We start from the raw sequence: 20,216 nt of genomic DNA, 5'->3' as shown, positions 1-20,216 counted from the left end.
CAATCTTTATAAAAAAGTGATAAAATATATCCATCTCATTAACCTGTATGTGACTATTTAGCTAGCATGATCCCATTTCTGTGACCACTAAACATCCAAACTTTATTAGTGTCCAGCTGTCTTGCTGTCATGTACACTCACGTCCTGGTGCAGTAAATGTGCTGTACAGATGCTGCACATTCTTGATGCAGAGCATGTGAAGCTCTCTGTGAATAAACAACCCCTACACTGTTTACCCTTTGGGTTTTCCTTTAGAGAATCATAATCCATGCAGCAAAACTGAAGTCTCTTGTTTCTACAAGCAAGCAACTTTCTCTTGTCAGATCCTGCATCAGAAAGGGGTGTGTGTGTGTGTGTGTGAGAGAGAGAGAGAGAGAGAGAGAGAGAGAGAGAGAGAGAGAAAGAAAGAGAGAGAGAGAGAGGGAGGAACAAACAGACAGGGTGGAGCAGATGTATGTAAGTGCCTGGTACAATGTCAATACTGACTATACAAATCTGATATTGGTATAATGAAGGTCAATAGACAGATGCTGCTTCACATACTCTTAGAATAGTCTTGTTTTCTAGTACTTGCATTTGACTAGACTACTAATATGAGCTCTCCTGATCAATTCTATCATCGTCCTCTATTGTAAAAACACCCATAAGGCTAAACAATAACTGAATGCAGGTTATTTATAATAATAAGGTGTCATCATAACATGGTGAGCATACAGTATAAGCACAGCTTTAAAGCAAGTCCGATCCTGTTGCCCTGCACAAACAATACATTATGGAACAGTCATGTTTATTGGCTAGACATTACAAGTGTGCATTATCTATAACAGTGGTTGTAAAAGAGGACATCTGTGAATCATAGCTCTCTTGGGATTTTATTTTTAATTTAGTTTCACTGGAAGATCCACAGTTATGGAAGTTATAATGTTTATTCTTGAGTTCATGTAGTTATTAGCCTGTTTCCCTGGTCATTGGGAACTGAATCATTTTAATTTAATTAAAGCCCCAAAAAATAAACAGGCCTGAAACAACATCCACTCGTATCTACTGACAATTTTCTTAGTGAGTGGAAAATTCTAATAAAAAAAATAAAAAAACACACACAAACATCTCAGAACCAGGTCATAGCAAAAATGTTACTGTACACATTTAAATAATCAGCATAAATATTTAAATATTTGGATTACATTCAAGACAATCCTCTGGATCTCTGATACGTAGAGTACTGTAGCATCGCTGCCTCATAACGCCACAATCCCTGGTTTCATTCTGAGCTTGGGTTATCATCCGTCATTAGATTTGCATGTTCTCCCCATATCTACATGGGTATTCCTCTGAGGCCTCCTACCTCCCAAAAACATGTAGATACGTGGATTGGCTGCATGAAATTGCTTCTAGGTGTAAATCTCCGTGTGCATGGTGTGCTCTAACGGACTGGCATCCTATTCAGGATATATTCCCACTTCATGTTAGCAGGAGCATGACCAGGATAAAGCAGTCTTTAAAGATTAACAAGTCAATGAATGGATTATGTTCATAAATCTGTACTGAGGTGATGGATGAAGTTTTGGTTTCCATTTTAAATGTCTGTAAAAAGTTTACAATTACAGCATATTAACACTGATGTGCTTCATGCACCAATTCTAACAATTGCAAACCAGCAGCAACAAACAATAGCAACACAGGACAGACTGAATGCTCTGTCTCCTCTGATAACACTAGCAGGAAACATTTGCATATCTTGGGTTCCTCTTGGTAATGGCTGGAACTGCACTGCCAAGTTCAGTTAGAAGCACTAACATGAGTTACAGAATAACTTATACTCATGGAGGCTCTTTGGGTAAATCATTCAAAAATTAGGCAAACCAACCAGGACCATCATTAAATATTGTGATAGTAACCTAAACCAGAACTGCAGGTTTAAATGAAACTTCTACCTCCTTTAGCAGCTTCTCCATAAAGAAGACTAAAGAACCACCTCACAAACACAGCATGGAAACAGCTCGCCTGTTCTCTGAAGTGGCTGTCAGACCTGCACTTTTTTGTTGTCGTTGCTGACATTTGCGTGTAACACTTTTTAAACAAGGATGTGAATTTTAATTATAGTCAGAGATGAAGGCTGAAGGCGTGTGTGTCACTCCAGTCAAAGCTGTGCGCGTAAAATTCACTCACCCGCCGTGCCGCTGTCTCAAAGGGAAACTCGCCCTGTGCGCCCTGTGTGCGTCCCTGTGTGTGTCCTAATGACCTTGTCCTAATTTCCACACTGGCGCCTTGCTGAAGTGAACTTACTGTATGTGTCGTAAGAGAGACTCAGAAACAGCGCCGCTTATAGGCAAATTGGTTTAGTGCACTTGGGTGAATTGTGTTTTTTAAGCTGTATTTTATAGTACCGGTATTTCTGTACTACTCTATCCTGGTATTTTCTGGATAACAATAATAAAATAATACTGAATTCTCTAATTGGTGTGCAGAATAACAATAACTCTAACAAACACCAAGTGTGTGTTAGAAAAGTGTAAATTATGTTTTTTAATGCCATTTTTTGCCAGATCCCAAAGGACTGTCACCTGCTTTTTTAGGCCATTTTGACCAGTTCCACTCTCTCACTCACTCATTTTCTACCGCTTATCCGAACTACCTTGGGTCACGGGGAGCCTGTGCCTATCTCAGGCGTCATCGGGCATCAAGGCAGGATACACCCTGGACGGAGTGCCAACCCATCACAGAGCACACACACACTCTCATTCGCTCACGCAATCACACACTACAGACAATTTTCCAGAGATGCCAATCAACCTACCATGCATGTCTTTGGACCGGGGGAGGAAACCGGAGTACCCGGAGGAAACCCCCGAGAGAGGGGAGAACATGCAAACTCAAGGCGGAGGTGGGAATCGAACCCCGTGAGGCGAACGTGCTAACCACTAAGCCACCGTGCCCAGTTCCACCCTTCCACCCGTCCACCAGTCCACCAGTTCCACACGTCTCTTAGAAAACATTTGTTTTCTCCAAGAAAGTTTAGCTTGACCAAAAGCACCTGCCCCAGAAGACATTTTCAACACATTCCACTAGAACCAAAAGAAAGTCTGAACAAACCCACCTGCTCCCACAGAACATCTGACCAATTCCAGGTACACCAAAAGAAAGTCTGACTAATCCCACCTGCTCAAGCACAAGGCTTGGCCAATATCAACTGATCCTAAAGAAAGTTTGACCGAAAGTCTGACCAAAAGTTTGCAGAAAGTTTAGCTTGACCGATCCTACACACTCCTGCAGAGTTCCTGATATTATTGTTGGCACCTTTCTGTGATATTTTATGATAGACTTGACATTCAGTTTGCAGGCACCACAGTTTCAGGTGGGGGTAAACCACCTGACCTCCTGCCTGAGATACAGGACTGAGAGGAACTCTTAGCACAGCTGAAATCTCCATTGCTCTCTTTCTAAGAGACTTTATTTATTATTTTCCGCATACCACAATTTTCCTGTCATCACTGAGCCCCGAAGGCCCTTCAGGCAAACTCTCCAATGTGAGGGGGATCAACTCTAGTAGAGGAAATGCATACAAGGTTTGTTTTGTCCACATGTGCTATAGCATCCACCTGTGATCCATCAAAGAGAAAAATAGTAGGCAGTACATGTTTTCTCTGGATGAGAAGAGATCAATCTGCCAAACCAATCCCATATCTTTTTCACCCCCTGAGGGTGGAGCCACTATTCTGTCACCAGCCAGCAATCCCTGGAGATAAGCTCGGCTCCCAGATTGAGGTGGACTGAAACATAAGTTGCCAGGAGGGACAGCAGGGAAAAGACAGCTCTGTGTCAATAGCAAGTAAGACTATTTAAAAACATTGACAGGTGTTTGTTCTGCATGTTTATGTATGACTTGAATGTGGTCCATCCTAATAAGGATGTGATGATACCTAAAGGGGAGGCAAAGATGCCTAAAGGCAAACCACAATATCACATCCAAATGATGTGGGGTTTACTTTGTACTGTGGACTGCTTTACTTATTCTTATGGGGGAAGTGGAAGCTCAGTTAGGATGCTGGACTTGTTTGAAAGGGTTTGAGTTCAAATCCCAGAATCATCATGCTGCAATAAAAATGAGATACATACAAATCTATAATATCTATCAAGAACAAACAGATGTAGGTGCTTGAAGATATTTTTTATAAAACCAACTAGTCATAACAAAACCTGTTAAACTATTTTAGCGAGTGGTTTTATATGATTGTATGATTTTAAGCGTTAAGTTGATAAGTGAACTAAAGACAGAATAACTTTAAAATTCTAGCTACAAAAGCTTTAAATCATATTGCCAAATAAAATGAACGCGGAAGACACGTTTCAGTAGCGTGTCCATGCTCAAAACTCCAGCCGGTATCCCCTGGCAACTGTGTACTATACTGCGCAAGCGCACTAAATCAGGCCTGATAGTGAAGTGCTGTCGCCCTCTGGTGGAAAAACGTCATTTAATCTTTTTGTTTTCTTATTCTTATCTATATTGAAAACACACACACACACACACACACACACACACACACACACACACACACACACACACACACACACACACACACATATACACATACACATATATATATATATATATATATATATATATATATATATATATATATATATATATATATATATATATAAGCAGCATATTGCTTGTAATTTAATCTAAAAGATCAAACTCCTGAATCCATCATTACATGTGTTGGCAGCTAATGTAGATGCAGTAGATTTGCTTGTTACTGGTTCAGTGCAGTTGTAAGAAAGGGTATAGGGCCCCAGCGATGCTTCAAGCCCAGTTAACTTGAAGTTGCTGTGACTCGTCATGAGATTCGCAGGATTCTGTTTAGCTTCCTAGGTTTTTCCAGTTTTCTTCCACCTCCAAAACACATGCAGTGTAATAGAGCATAATTATTAATAATTATCAGATGTTCATCAGCCTCAGATGTTAAACAATAATTTTTACTAGCACGGTTGCAGAAAAATAAGAGTTCTTTCAGATTGACCAGTGAAAAGTTATCAGATGTTTCCTCCCACCCACTCATCCAAACCAATAAAAACATGCATGGGAAATTTGGTCAATTTGTTCATTAATTTGCTATTAATGATTAAATGCTGATTCAGATAAATACAAGTTAAGAATTTAGAAATTATGTGTTATGTGAAAATTACCCACAGTCCACCTAGGTGATTATTTTGAAATATCTAAGATACACAGGTCTCACACACACATGCACACACATTTGTCATTTGGATTTTAATTCTGTGTGATAGAAAAGATTGTTGTATACTAAGCACAAGCTAACTAAATAATTACTTAGACATATTTTGCACTCTGCACATTCCACATTTCACAAAAATGTTTTATTAAAACCATTGCACAGCACAAACACAACTTACATTCAACATTACCCATCTTTTAAAGATGCAGATACTGTTGTACCAATAATACAGTTTCATGAATTCAAATGATTGTAGATATTTCTTTTTCCTAAACTCTAATGTCTGTTTTGTTGAATGGAATGAATGTCTGAAATAAGTAAAGTGGCACTCGATAGCATACACTGTCAATAGTATGACATTTAAACAATTTCAAAGAAAATCTTTAGTATAAACAGTTTAAAAGTGCGTGCACAGTTTATACAAAAAAGAAGAGCTCTATACATCAACACTTTGTTTTTACATTCCACATCTAACACAGAGAACATTCAAAGGCACAGAACGTCACTTCAAAACGATCAAAAATGAGTCCGGTCATAAAAGTATTTCAAGTAATTTTACATCGCAAAAAAGAGTTTGGTCAAAAGAAAACAACAGCACAGAGTCGTCATCTAAAAAGAAAAAAAAATTGTACAATGTAATTCAGTTAATTAGCTCTTATGTGTAATCCCACAGAATATTATTTACAGATAGTGAGTGTCAAAATCTAATTTTAATACTTGTTTGATAGCATTTATAGATCTCGCAATATAAACATGGACTTTACCATGGCTTTAATATTGTGTAGCATCTAATAAAATTAAACTAGACTGTCCTATACATTATGTATAGGCATCAGATAAGAAATTATTTGGATGGAGTTCTCTTCAGTTTCATGTTTCGAGAGATCAAGTTTGACCTCTCAGTAGTGGGCATTTGTTTGGCACTTTATTTTAGTTGTCCATAGCAATCATGTATTGCAACAAATACAAAGCATGAATATAATTACCATGAACAGTTACATGAATAAAACCTAGATCTATCCTATATGTTACAAAACCTATATATAGTGAGTGAAAGTGATAGACGTGCTTTAATCAGAGCTGAACACTGAGAAACCACCAGGGGAAGTATGGGGAAGCATATTCTAGGAAAAGAATCATCACGATACTTCACTTGGCATCACTGACCCCATGCTTCAAATCCTACACCGAACCATTGAAATGGAAACACACTGAAAGAAGAATCTCACTCAAGTAAAAAGATTGCATAATAATACCAATACCTCATGAAATCCAAAGTGCATTTCCATATATCTGATATTATTTACACCCTTCTGCATTAAGATATCAACATCTTCACTTCATTAATTCAGTAAATAGGTTATTCTACTTTAATATATATATATAACCGGCAAAAAAAGAGTATAATATTTAAGCATACTATAATGAAATAGAAAAAGAATGCAAAATAATTGTTCTTAATAAACTGAACGAAAAATAATTGTTAATAACATTGTTAAATCTATTTGTTGAGAGACTTTTTGTCCTATGTACTATCTATGTAAAAAAAAAAAAAAAACTAGAAACATGTATGTTTGTAGATGGTCTAACAAGCTACACAGCTGCACTTAAAAAATCGCACTAAATGATCAATGCACCCTATTCATGCATTTCTGAAAAACTGTTACTGTCCAAGCGGATCTGCTTAGCACAAACTGTTTTATTTAATCAGTTTAGATGAAATAAAACAAAAAATTCAGCAGCAAACTGAACAACAACAAAAAGTAATAGTTCACATGTGCAAGCCACCTGTGCTTGCAAAAAAAACTATTGTAAATAAACTGCAGGTACAGTAAAATGGCCACTTCAAAACACATCTGAAAGAGAAATTAGAGCTACAGTAATGTCTGTGGTACCTGCTCTCCATGTCCACACTCATACAGAGCTCCTTTAAAACCACTTACATACTGGCCATGAAAGTGTGATTAGGATTATGTAAAACACACCATATTAACTACAACAAAAGTGAATCTCATGTCAAATTAATTTGACACAAAAATGTGATTATTACCCATATGTAATATGATTTTAGTAAATTGTGCACATCATAAATAATAGGTTCATGTGGTTCAAGCACTCTAAGTGATTTCTTGCGTGTTATCCTTTTGCCCTCCACCCACAGACATTCTCCAAAAACGCATTAGTGACTAAAATGTCAAATCTCTTCTCTTCCTGCCCCCCCCAAAAAAAAAAAAACAAAAAAAAAAACAACCAATGACAAAATGAATTAGGAAGAGTGGCTGTAGCATTGTGAAATTCTTAATGCTTCACATCATTAGTCTTTCCTGTCATCCTCCATATCGTCCTCAGACTGTGCCCCCTTATGGCTGAGTTTTTCCAGGGTGCTGGAAGAAGTCAGGGACTCCTGATCGGTCGAGTCAGTCTTTCGCTTTGTTGTCTCCTGCACAAACTCCTGAATCTCCACTGGCAGCCGACGAAACTTGTCCTGATACTCCTGATCCAGTTCATTCTGAAGCTGTGAACAGATCATACCGATTACATACTCAATATCTAGACAGTGTTAAAGCGTCTCCGCAGAAAATGCCAATGGCTTTTCACAGCATTTACACTTGACCTAACATTTACGCAATAAAGCATGAATCAAAATGATCTCTTCCAAGCTGACACCCTAATCGCAAACTTTACAGTCTGCTAAAGGTCACAATCAACGTGTCAAGCCAATAATACAGCTTTTAATAGTATCAGCGTTTGAGAGGGTGAACTTTTTGCCAGACATGTAATGAAGTGCTAATGAAATCAGTCTTTGGAAATAATTAAAATGATGAAGGACATCTTGATACAATGCTATAGTTATGTTTGGAATAGCCCAACTGCTAGCACACAAGAGGCTGTCTTATTACTTAGGTATTATTTTGTTATATTTATACTTCAGTATTACTGAAAATACTTGTACTTTTAAAGGGCATCCAGAAAGAATTCACAGCACTTCACTTTTTCCACATTTCCACAATTCTACAAACATTACCCCATAATGAGAATGTAAAAGAAGATTGTTTGAAATATTTGCAAACGTATTAAAAATAAAAAAAATGTGCAGAGAGAAAAAGAACAATCATCCAGAAGAACAACCATCTCTGCAGCACTCCACTAATCAGGCCTGCATGGTAGAGTGGCCACACAGAAGCCTCTTCTCAGTAAAAGGCTCATGATGGCTTGCCTGGAGTTTGCCAAAAGGCACCTGAAGGACTCTCAGACCATGAGAAACAAAATTCTCTGAACTGATGAAACAAAGATTGAACTCTTTGGCCTGAATAGCAAGTGTCATATCTGGAGGAAACCAGACACCACTCATCTCCTGGCCAATACCATCGCTACAGTGAAGCATGGTGGTGGCAGCATCATGCTGCTGGGATGTTTTCCATCTGCAAGGACTGGGAGACTAGTCAGGATTGAGGGAAAGATAAATGCAGCAATGTACAGAGATATCCATGATGAATCCATGACCTCAGACTGGGGCAAAGGCTCATCTTCCAACTGGACAACAACCCTAAGCACACAGCCAAGGTAACAAAATAGTGGCTACAGGACACCTCTGTTGATGTCATTTAGTGGCCCAGCGAGAGCCCAGACTTGAACCTGATTGAACATCTCTGGATAGATCTGAAAATATCTGTGCACCGTTACTCCCAATCCAACCTGATTGTGCTTAAGAGGTCCTGCAAAGGAGAACAGAAAAAAACTGCCCAAAAACAGGTGTGCTGAGCTTCCTACTCAAAAAGACTTGAGGCTGTAATTACTGGCAAAGTATTGAGCAAAGGTTGTAAACACTTATCTACATAAGAATTTTTATTTTTTTATTTTTACTACATTTGCAAAGTTCTAAAAAAAGACCTATGGAGTAATGTTAGTAGAATTTAACATAACAAAATGTGGAAAAAGTAATGTGCCGTGAATACTTTCCAGATGCACTGTTTTCAGCACTAGTTCTTTCCCAGACCACAAGGTGGGCTGTGCCATTTCTTTTCCTAATCTGTTTTCCTGCCCCTTGTTTCCCTCTGCTCTGTATACAGTATGTCTGCCCTGTTGTCATGATTATTGTCAGTCATTATTTGTAGATAATGTTAAGTTGTGTGTGAGCTTAAAGGGTGGACACAGTGTTATCCAGATTATGTTTCCATGTCACAGTTATGATATGAATTTTTAGATTTTGTGTTAAATAAAAGCAGTGCACACACCAAATCCTGCATGTGGGTCTGATCTGCTAAAAGCAAAAGATCGACGCCACTGTGCAGATTCGGGTGTGATCCCCGCAACCAGTGGCATTCATCCGTAAACGTTACAATTGTATGTAATTACATTCTGCTTACAACTATTTTCTTCTGTCATCTAGCATCCAATCATGTTCATCAATGTAGAAAAAAACAACTTCTGAGTATCACTATCTACTGTCGGTATATCAGTATCTACTGTCAGTATTTACTTTCAATATAAGTATTAGTATTTTCATGCTACACAGTGTAGCTTTTGCTATCTGTATTCATCTGAAGATAGCTAAGCCACAAATGTGAACTAGAACATTAAACAAAGACTCATATAAAATGAGGGATCTTATTAACTCAATGTTTTAAGTAAGATTAGCTAATTTGCTAATGTTAACTATCTATATTGAACTTTGTTAGCCTGTGCTGTTTCAGCTAGCTTTATGCTAGCTACATTAAACTTTTAGCTTGTGTTTTATGTTGATTCCAGGTTAATCAATTTTTGAAGGTAACATTACTCTCTCAGCTAGTCAAACTCTAGCTAATGGTAAATATTGGTTATTGGTTATCATTCAGTTACGTGTTGTTTTTAACACTCTACTACAATTAAAACTAGCAAAACAAATGTACTTTTACTGTACTTTCACTCAAGTATGTTTTTTGGCTAGATATTTATGCTTACTCTGGCACATTATCTATAAGTTTTGACCCTTCTCTTTATCAAACTAAATTAAATAAATGTATTTCTTTTGTGTGATTATATGATGATATGTTACATAAAATCTTGAGTGGAACAGCTCATGCATGCATGCTACAGAGATGAATCAGTGTCAGCAATTTCAATCTGAATGACAAGATGAATCCAGTTCCAAGGTTTGATAATGTTTCTGTCAACTATTTTTAACAGCCAATGAGGCACATTTTTATTAGCTGTAATTAGAAAACTGATTTATTTTGATTAACTGATTTATTTATTTATATTTTATTTGTTTTTTGTATTCCAGATGTACTTTATAGCCATGCAGCCTAAGTTAGACCTACTAGTGAAAACTGTACAAGATTCAACTTAAATGTCCCCCTCCTTTTGTTATTTAACATTTACTAATGTTAACATTTGATGTATTTATCAGATAACATTATCCAGTTTATTATACCATTATACAAATACTTATTTCTGAGCTACATTTCATATGGATAGCAATTTGTTCATTTTCAATGCCATAATTTAGTGAGAGATGCATTGGGAACAAATGTGCTTGTGGGAGCCCTGAGGCCTACAGGACTCTGGGGAAAGAGACACATCTACAGAATACAGAAAAAGCTCCTGAACAGGCTACTGAGTCTCTGGGACATAACAGCACAATATCTACAATTTTTTTACCATTTTTCTTATTATACAGAAACTCACACAGAAACTTTCAACCTAATTAATGATAATAATTCACAGTTGTTTATTAATATAATTAATTATTTAAATTGTAGTAAATGAAATTGTTTAATTGTTGACATTTGTGATTTTGGGTAGTTATATAAACTTATATTTTATATCTTCAGTTTGTACATCATGTCTTAAAATAAAAACTTAAAACTATAAAAACAGTTTGGTGCATGCTTTGCTATTTTCCTCTAATAGTAATTCTTATTGTTATTCGTCAGGTCTGATGGTATAATTTAACTGTACTGAATGCTGATTGTCTGGTCAATATGTATAACTTTAATGTTGCTTGTGAAAATATTGGTGGTCTGTTGTCTACACAGCTGTAAATTAAGTGAAAGTAACTTTCACTAACAGAATGACTAAGACTAAATACTGATATCTGAGGTGAACTCCAGTACAGTCTAGTACAGTGCCTTGCAAAATAATTCACCCCCTTGTTTTTTTTTCTGTTTTGTTGCATTACAACTTTGAAATTAAAATGGATTTTTTGGGCGGTATTGTACCATTTAATTTACACTATTTAGAAGTTTTTATTGTTTTCTTATTTTATAAGAAGTTAAATATTTTATTGTTGCACAAATAATAAGAATATAGAAATTTTGAGTAAGCATAATCATTCCACTTCAACAATTTGGACTATTTTACTAGGTCCATTACATAAAATCCAATTTTCCAAAACATAATGAAAAACACCAAGCAGGTGAATACTTTCACAAGGCACTGTACTGTATGTATACATCTGCAGGCTCATGATGCAACATATGCCTCATGTTCTGTAACAATTCATAACAGTGGGTATGAGGCATGACGGAGGCCACAGTGACTGTCAGATTCCATCCACACACTATATAAACTGAACACTACATGCTAACCTTTCATACAACAAATTAAATAACTATAACCATATTTTTTTGCATTTTGGCTTGCATTTAAGTGACATGAAAAGTTAAATCAGAGTTTATTTTAGGAAAGATTCTTGATTCTTTGAATGCTGAACCAAATTATTTGTTTTCAGCCATCCAGAGGTGTCACAGAGGACAGAGTTTCTCTTCTCTGGCTCTCTATTTGGTTGATAGCTGCACAAATGCAAGGAGAAATTTACCATATATTCAAATATCATCTCAATAGTAACACAATAGTGGTACAAATCTGTATTAGTGAATGTAGGGGAAATGTATTTGCCTTATTTAAATATTTCTTTTGTTAACTTTTGCTTTCTTGAGATGTGCAGCGTTACAGTGTGGCCTGCTGGGGCACACGGGAGTGTATTTAGACCTTGCCTTCTGTTTATTTGAAAGCACAAGATTTATGCATTGCCTTTTTATAAATTTATTTTCTCCCTCTTTTGTTTAAACAAGTATATAATAAAAATGGAAATTCATGCCTGAAGCAAAACCACGTGGAAAATGTGTTTTAAGACAAAGGAGATGTCTAAACCCTCAGCAGACCCAAGAAGTGACTAAGGAAGCAATGTGGTCATGGATAGTCACTACAGTGATACTGCCAATAGTGACACAAATCTGGAAGTAAAAGCCTAAACTAAGTACAAGATCGAAACTGATGTGCGTACCTTAGGTTTTTCTTCAACAATCTGTTGCAGAATGTTCTTATGGGTCTCTGCAAGCTTTTCATGTCTTTTGGTTTGAGCATCTTCCAACTGGCCAAAGAATATAAACAACAGAATATAAATCAGTTTCAGTGCATGTTTCTGGCCATGTGCTTACAATCACCTCTGTGTGTAATATCTCTTACCCTTTTAATGTGTTGTACCACTTCATTAACATACGACCTGTTGATCTCTAGCTTTTCCCTAAAAGCACAGGCATTGATTAAATAAATCATTTGGACAGAGTATTATTTAATCTGTAAGAACAAAGTGATAAAGTGTCCGATTCTGTGCTAGAATATATTCACTGACTGGTGTGGTGTCTGTCTGGAACATGTCTAGTGCAGTGTCTCACAGTTTCACAAAAACTATAAAACATTCAGATTTTCTACACTGCTGCAGTTGTTTATTTTCCGAATAATGTTCATTAGATCAATTTGTAAGACATAAGAGAGTGTATGAAACATTTGGTCTTCCACTGCCATCTACAGGGCACTAGCTGTCTCGATGTCTACAATGACTATATTTAGCTCAGAATAGCCTTTTCTTTTTCCTGAAATTTGACTCAAAATCTTTACTTACTCCTCTGTCAAGTGTTTCTCTTTCGATTTGGCTTCATTCAACTTCTCCTGCCTTTTTTTGTCCATTCTCTTCTTCAGCTCTTTCTTTTCTCTGTGGACATTAAAATATCATTAAGGCATAAAGGAAATTATTTTTTCTATTCTCTTTTTTAGATCTTTCTTTTCTCTGTGGACATTAAAACATCATTAAGGACAAAACTAGAGGCTGATGATGATTAGGATTTATTCAGCTCAAGCTTACTTTTCACACAAGTCTTTCAGTTTCTTCATTTGGCTGCTTTGACTCTCCTCAGCTAGCATCGTTAGTTTCTCCATTAGCTGTGAAATGAGTTTGGCAAAGTGTAGTTATATATAAGAGATTTAACTTGTACTCATTGTCCACTTTATTAGGAACATTTCTCATTTGCAGTTATCTAATTAGCCGATCATGTGGCAGCCATCTGGCATCAACAACCGTGCCACAGTTAAAGTCACAGAGATAACACTTTTCCCTCACTCTGATGTTTGACATGAATATTAACTGAAGCTCTTGACCTGTATCTGCATGATGTTAAGCACTATGCTGCTGCCACATAATTGACTAGATAAATGCATAAAAGTGCAGGTGTAAAGGGACTAATTTTAAAAGTTGACAAAGTCTGTGCTTTCTACTGTAGGAGATGTTAGCCATTTACTGTACCTGCTTGATGTGTTCTTTTTTCAGGTACTTCTCACTGTAATACTGTTCCTGACGCAGGTTCAGGAGCTGCTGCTGCTGCTGTTCTTTGAGCTCAGCCAGTTTTTGTCCACTCTCCTGATCCAGTGTTGCCAGCTCCTGCTCAAAAAACGAGGCACCATGCTCCGGACTGGAGGACAGACACCTGAAGAACAGATCTTAAATCTGAATTCAATTCTATACAATTCTACACTTCTCATCTATAGAGTACAGTAAATACCAGCACTTTTGAGGGCGAAATATTGAGCAGAGAATGTAGACCTACCTCTTCTTACCATCTCGTTTTGCAGACTTCTGCAGCACAGCTCTTCTGCGGAGGTAGTCATGCTGGAATTCGTTATATTTGGCTGTATGTTCCTTGATCAGTTCTGTGGTTTTTTTGTGATGTTTCTTTACAAGCTCCTTCATTTCTTTATAGTGTCTTCTCTGCTCCCTGACAAACACCTTCTGTTGCTTCAGCTCCTCTAATGTCTGAGCCTCCATCTCTAAGATGGGACAAAGTTCATAAAGCTAAATTTATTAGGCTTAAAAGAGTACAATCATTAAAATTTATTTTTGTTTATGTTTGTTTATAACGTATGGACATTAAATTAAAAAAAAAAGATTTATTAGTCTTAAGGAAAAACAAGTGTTAACTATTTGATTAAAAAAGACAAGAAGTTATAGGGGTTTCAACAATATCCCTTTTAATTGCATTATTCTTGTCTTATAGAACTATACACTGGATGTAAATAGGAATGGTTGTGGTATGTAATACAAACAGTGACTGACCAGTGAGAACACTGTGTATAAGGTCTTCAGTCTTTGCTGCAGATTTAGCTGACCCTAAAACACACAAACACCTGTACATATATGTTTTGTGAACATGCAAATGGACTATTTTCACTCTCCTGCTGTAGAAAACAATATAAATTTAATACTCATATAATTCAGAAAAAGAAAACAACAGATATAAGAAATCAGTCTAGCTCTCAGTTGTATGAAGATGAGATGGTAATAAATTTGGTGCTGTTACCAGTAGACTGTGGTTGTGTATTGAGCTGTGACGCTGGTTTCGGCGTCACACTCAGAGTGTGACTCAGACCGTTCTCCACGGGTGCAGGTTTGGGCTCACTCTTTGCTTCTGACGCCTGCTCAACACCTGACTCAGTCTGACAAACAAAGGTTGATCAGAATGATTCATGCTGAAAACAACATTTTAAAAGGAATTGAAGCTTTTGAACCGGAACATCCTTTTATTTGTGATTTTTCTTAAATGCACAACGGTAATTAATAATAAGCTTCCACATTAGAAAGAAAAACATTTTAAACTGGAACGGGTTGGAAGAAGGTGGCATATGCAGTCTAAAAGTCATGGTGCAACAGAAAAGCGTTCACCTTTCATCAGGAAATGGCAAGTTAAAATCCTGATGATGCCACAGCTATCCATGGCCTATAGGGTGCACAATTGGCTGTGCTCTCAGCTTTCAAATAGAGATGGCATCATTTCTATCTCCTTCCAACTGCAGCAACACTAACCCATCCTAAGCATATGTGAGCTTATATATGAGGAAAAGATACAAGTGTGCTACTCTGCCCTGTGACGTAACATGAGCTGCAGTTCTGAAAGATGTGTCTGGCATATAGTTCCACATATCTCAGAGTAAACATGTGTTAGCCTTCTCCCTCCTCATATGACAGTGGACTGATAGTGGGTGGGAAATGGCAGATGACCAAATTGAGAAAAAAAACAATATACCGTCATTTGTAACTATACTGTATAAGGCCTTTCAATTTAATTTAAAATTTGCATTACAGTTATGATGTCAAATAAAAAAATGAAAAGGCACAACAAATTACAAGTTTTAATATCACTTGTGTTATTCTGTAAAGCCACATGATCACTCAGGTGAACCTGCAGTGAACTATGTAAATCTGGATGTAACAAAGTTGCACAAATTGTGCAGAAGCCATACCTCTTTGGCATCTTTCTCCTCCTCGCCTTCTTCTAATGTCAGAGCAGCCAGCTGCTTGGATCTCTGCTCCATTAAGTTGACATATCTAATGGGGTTAGACAGGGCCTCTATGACATCTGTTCCAATAAGAAACACACAGTCAGTCATCACAAGCATGGCAAATTTCATCCAGACTGTCAATTCATCATTATTTGCATTCACAATTGCATCACAATTTTTTCCCCTGCTGTCTCTCATGAATGTTGTCTGCCTGAACACTGACGTCACCAGTGACTTCTGTGGGGGACTGAGAGCTCCTCAAAACAAAAGCGTTAAATGCTGTTGAAAAGGCTGGAGCCAATGGAACCTGTAAGCCCCAACGGCATAAAACATCTGAAGTGAAGTCAGATCCTGTTCAGCATTTCACAGCTTCTGGATCACACCTTTACCTCAAGGCTGCATTGCTAAAACCTGTGTGATCATGATGGAATTTCACATTTTTGCGATAGGTTGAAGAAAAAGGGCAGGTTATTATTATGTGCTAATTTGATACTACTTACTGTACCTGCAAAGGTGTCTGGCACATAATCTTTCACTTCAATATACACGAATATAGCAGGAAGTGTGAGCGATTGGTTTTTCTCATTCCTCAGTCCAATATACCGGTAACCTGTAACAGCAATAAAGCTTGTGTAAAAACTCATTTCATCATATAATCACAAAGTTTAACGATTTAACACAGAAGGCACACATCTACCTGGTCGAATGGCTGATACTGGTATTAACCGATGGCCTATGAACTTTCCACCTTCCTCAAATACAGCTATTCTCATTGAGGCAAGAGTAGGAAGAACCACCTTTCAAAGAAGCAAAAACAAGAGTAACAAGAGCAATATATATATATATATATATATATATATATATATATATATATATATATATATATATATATATATATATATCATTTTAAGCTACATGTTTTATGTGACTGTCTTGAGTCAGCTGCAATACCTTTTTAAAGACGATCGGCTCTTCATCCCACACAGGGTTCACAGCGTTGTTCTGGGATGTCTTTGTTTTGAATGCTTTCCTTCTTGTGTCAACTGGGAGCCCAAACATGTCAATTTCCACATACACCCCCACTTTTTTGTCAGTAAGGAACTGTCCTGATATGATCTGATTGAGCAAAATAATAATTACAGTATTCACTATATAATATAATATAATATAATATAATATAATATAATATAATATAATATAATATAATATAATATAATATGTTGATGTCAAGCCCGATGAGTCACTTTTATTGACTTTATGATCATGTTACTAGGACCTTGAAAAATAGTGCATGTGTGATGTACACACTTCCTACAACTGCTTAGAATTTTTGTGATTGAAAGACAGCTGTTTTTTCTTTTATACTTCATGTAAAATGTGTTCAAATGTAGAACAATAAACTCATACAAACAGTAAAATAAAAGTCTTGCAGTAAGAATGCAAAAAATGCATCTTTCACAACATCAGTACTATTAGAAAACTTAAGCATGTTAGTGTTGGATGTGTTTAATCAACCCCACTGTCACTTGTGTAAGAACACAGTACCCCTAGTTTATGGTGCTGTGTAACTTGAGAATCAAATGGGAATCAGTGTATTGGATAATATACCTAAAAACCCTTACTTTTGTCTAAACCCAGATATGATAATTTGAAGTGATAATAATGTTTCAGTAATTTAGTCATTTTTAGTAGCTGTGAAGTGCTGGGAAAGATGTTGAGTATTTTGTATTCCAACACATGCTACTTATACTATCCTAAAATAAATAGACATTTACTAGTCATTTTACAAAACAGTCCTTGCATACTCTAAACAGAAGTCAGAAACCTTTGCTTGTTGAAGTCAGTACACAGGACACTTACCTTTATTGATAAAGTATTGGCTACAATGCCATCCACAGTGCTTTCTGTGAAGGGGTCAAAGTTCTTATCTGGTCGCCTCATGAACTCAGGCTTAAGCCTGTAGCCACTCTTCCCATTATACTCAAACATGCCCAAGTTCAGCTGCATGGATAGATCTAGGTAAGCAAAAGAAGACACAAAGAACATCCAAAGAGATATATTTTCAGTTTTTGAACCACAATGAAATGATGTTCACTTTGTGAACCTAAACCTTGTTCTGGCAAAGCAGCTGTGCACTAACATCAGCTGTGGACAGAGAGGAGGATAACCTGAAAGTTCTATGATGATACTCATCTTTTGTTTGGTCAGGTAAGTTTTGTACCCAAAAGTCGAGGCTTATGTGCAGGGGAGATTGTGCTTTTTGTATTGCTGCCCCCAGGCTCTGGAACGCCGTGCCACTGTCCATTAGACAAGCCTCTTCTCTAAATATTTTTAAGTCCAGGCTAAAAACATTTTTATTTTCAAAAGCATATGGCTGATTGGTTATCTGTGTGATGTTTTGGTTTGTTTTGTTGTGTGTTTTTCTGTTTTTAATGATCTAATGGAAAGCACATTGGTCGACGGAAGTTGTAAGTAATTGAATAGATTGAATAAATTGTCATTGTCATTGTCATTGTTTGTCTTTTGAGAAAAGCACTGTGAATTGAAGAATGAGAGTTGAGCTCAGCTGAACAGCTTGTGTTTTTGTGTGTTGAGGAGAACCGAAGAGATGTAGAGGATTTAAAGGAATAAATAAAAGGTAAAACTCCTTAAATAAGGTACCTGTCTCCCAACTCCTTCCAACATACACAGTGGGCTTTAAAGTAGTGCAAACCCAGAATGAGGTACCAGACACCACTATGGAAACCTCCCCGCTCAGTGAGATAGTTAAGTCCTTTGGCAGCCTCCACCAGATGCCACACCAGGCTCTCCTCAACCTGCACCATGACCAACAGCAGCGATTTGAGGCTATCACTCAGGAGCAGGCTGAGAAAGGACATGTGCTCCAGATGCTGCAGCAAACTGCTCCTATAGCTGTAGCTCCTCCATCTACGGCTGCTCCAGTCAATCTGGCCATGACACACATGAAGACGTCCTCCACGGACAGATGTAGTATCTTTAATGTATGTGGCAAACATGCAGGCCTGGGGAAACAGCCGATTTTTCACTGAGCTCTTCTGCTTTCTTTTATTTTTCCTAATTCTCTAAGATTGCTTTGCAGTACTTACATTCTTACAAACACACAGTTAAATTCAGCTCAGTACTTGCTCTCTTATTCACAGCATTCTTCTGAAAGGACGAAGCACATGTAAGTAAATTCACTGTTATCACACACACGTGAGAATTATCACGAGTTACTTGCCAGTTTAACCGGTCTCCTATCCGCCCACGTCCGACACTCAACAACACCTGTGTTGATGTACATGTTATGTACTTTATGACTTATAAGTTTTACCTGAAAGCTACCTAATGGGAACTTAATGCTTTCAGTTAGACCACTTTTAGTGCCAGGCATAGGGGTGGTGTATGCAGAAGACTGTCTGTCAACTGATCGCCATTTGATGGTGAGTTGAATTTGACACACAGGGCCTTTATTGTTGTTTATGTGTGCCTGGTAGAAGCTTCTGTAAGAAACAAATTTACTTCCTACTTCTCCCCTGTTGCGCATGAGGTCAGGAAGAGCGAGTCTGAATTGACATTGTGCTAGTCCACAATTGTAGAGGCAGCTTTAAGAAGGCTTTCTGTGTCTTTTACGATGGTAAAGCTAGAAGTAGACAGTGATGTGTGAAGCTATTATGCTGAATAAGCAGGCTTTCTGATCAAAAATAATCACAGAAAACTCTCCTGATTCAAAATCTGCTGAACGTATGTGGGCGAGTGTTGACCTCTTCTCTTCTGGAACAGTAGATCAGCTCATCAGTGTGGTCTTTGCACATTTTTGAGGGGGTGTGGGAGTATGCTAAATCAGTATACATGTTTTTGGTGGATTTGGAGAAATTCTATGAGCATGTGCTAAAACAATTTGCTGTGGGAGGTATTTGGGTCCTCACTTTATACAGTCTGGTATTTAAATGAGTGCAATGGCAGTTGCGTCTGCACTCGGATTAAGTACAAACCATTTAAGGTAGGTTTCCAAAAGGTTTCCATTATCAGGGAATAGAAGTAGTATCCCGGTTATCTTATAGGTTATGTTGTATTGGCACCACTAGGAGTAGACCCCAGCACTCACTTGAACACTGCTGAGTGTAAATTGGTGTAAATTGGCTAGGATCATAAAAGTACCTTCTAGTCTGACAGCATTGTTCAATATCAGAAAAGGGTGGTATGCGTCTGTCAGGTGAAATGAGAGATTATTCCCATGGTGGACGAGTTGAAATTGTAATTTACAAGCGATGATGAAAGACAGTGTGAATTTGACAATAGATCAGGTCTAGGGAAGCAGTGTTACAGCCTGTTGCCACCTCAAATCAGGAAAATGAATGAAATAATGCTCATATACATTAG

General features: G+C 37.3%; 2 protein-coding genes across 12 annotated transcripts in view; both read right to left on the bottom strand.

The window, feature by feature from the left end:
* Nucleotides 1–2,304, bottom strand: part of LOC113659633 (1-phosphatidylinositol 4,5-bisphosphate phosphodiesterase beta-4) — a 48,117-nt gene extending 45,813 nt beyond the window's left edge. For 2 of the 8 annotated variants that reach the window (XM_027172522.2, XM_047821565.1), the window contains exon 1: nt 2,170–2,300. The gene's annotated coding sequence lies outside the window, so the exon portion shown is untranslated. Of the gene's footprint in view, nt 1–2,169 lie in introns of all 8 variants that reach the window. The other 6 variants (XR_007144528.1, XR_003444657.2, XM_047821564.1 and 3 more) reach the window with 6 other exon arrangements.
* A 3,059-nt stretch (nt 2,305–5,363) lies between these two features.
* LOC113659779 (1-phosphatidylinositol 4,5-bisphosphate phosphodiesterase beta-1) overlaps nt 5,364–20,216 on the bottom strand; it is a 44,569-nt gene continuing 29,716 nt past the window's right edge. For 3 of the 4 annotated variants that reach the window (XM_047821805.1, XM_047821806.1, XM_047821807.1), the window contains 14 exons: nt 17,694–17,848; nt 16,785–16,949; nt 16,531–16,630; nt 16,339–16,443; nt 15,795–15,910; nt 14,855–14,990; nt 14,611–14,664; nt 14,105–14,324; nt 13,804–13,984; nt 13,366–13,442; nt 13,126–13,215; nt 12,690–12,747; nt 12,508–12,594; nt 5,364–7,755 (listed from right to left, as the gene is read on the bottom strand). In XM_047821805.1, coding sequence (XP_047677761.1) covers nt 7,555–7,755; nt 12,508–12,594; nt 12,690–12,747; nt 13,126–13,215; nt 13,366–13,442; nt 13,804–13,984; nt 14,105–14,324; nt 14,611–14,664; nt 14,855–14,990; nt 15,795–15,910; nt 16,339–16,443; nt 16,531–16,630; nt 16,785–16,949; nt 17,694–17,848 — 1,745 coding nt within the window. In that variant the 3' untranslated portion in view covers nt 5,364–7,554. Of the gene's footprint in view, nt 7,756–12,507; nt 12,595–12,689; nt 12,748–13,125; nt 13,216–13,365; nt 13,443–13,803; nt 13,985–14,104; nt 14,325–14,610; nt 14,665–14,854; nt 14,991–15,794; nt 15,911–16,338; nt 16,444–16,530; nt 16,631–16,784; nt 16,950–17,693; nt 17,849–20,216 lie in introns of those variants that run through there. The other variant, XR_007144572.1, reaches the window with a different exon arrangement.

This window comes from Tachysurus fulvidraco, chromosome 12, assembly GCF_022655615.1.
Source record: "Tachysurus fulvidraco isolate hzauxx_2018 chromosome 12, HZAU_PFXX_2.0, whole genome shotgun sequence".
NCBI lineage: Eukaryota > Metazoa > Chordata > Actinopteri > Siluriformes > Bagridae > Tachysurus > Tachysurus fulvidraco.
The sequence above is the reverse complement of the archived record's forward strand: the minus strand, read 5'-3'. Positions and strand labels throughout refer to the sequence as shown.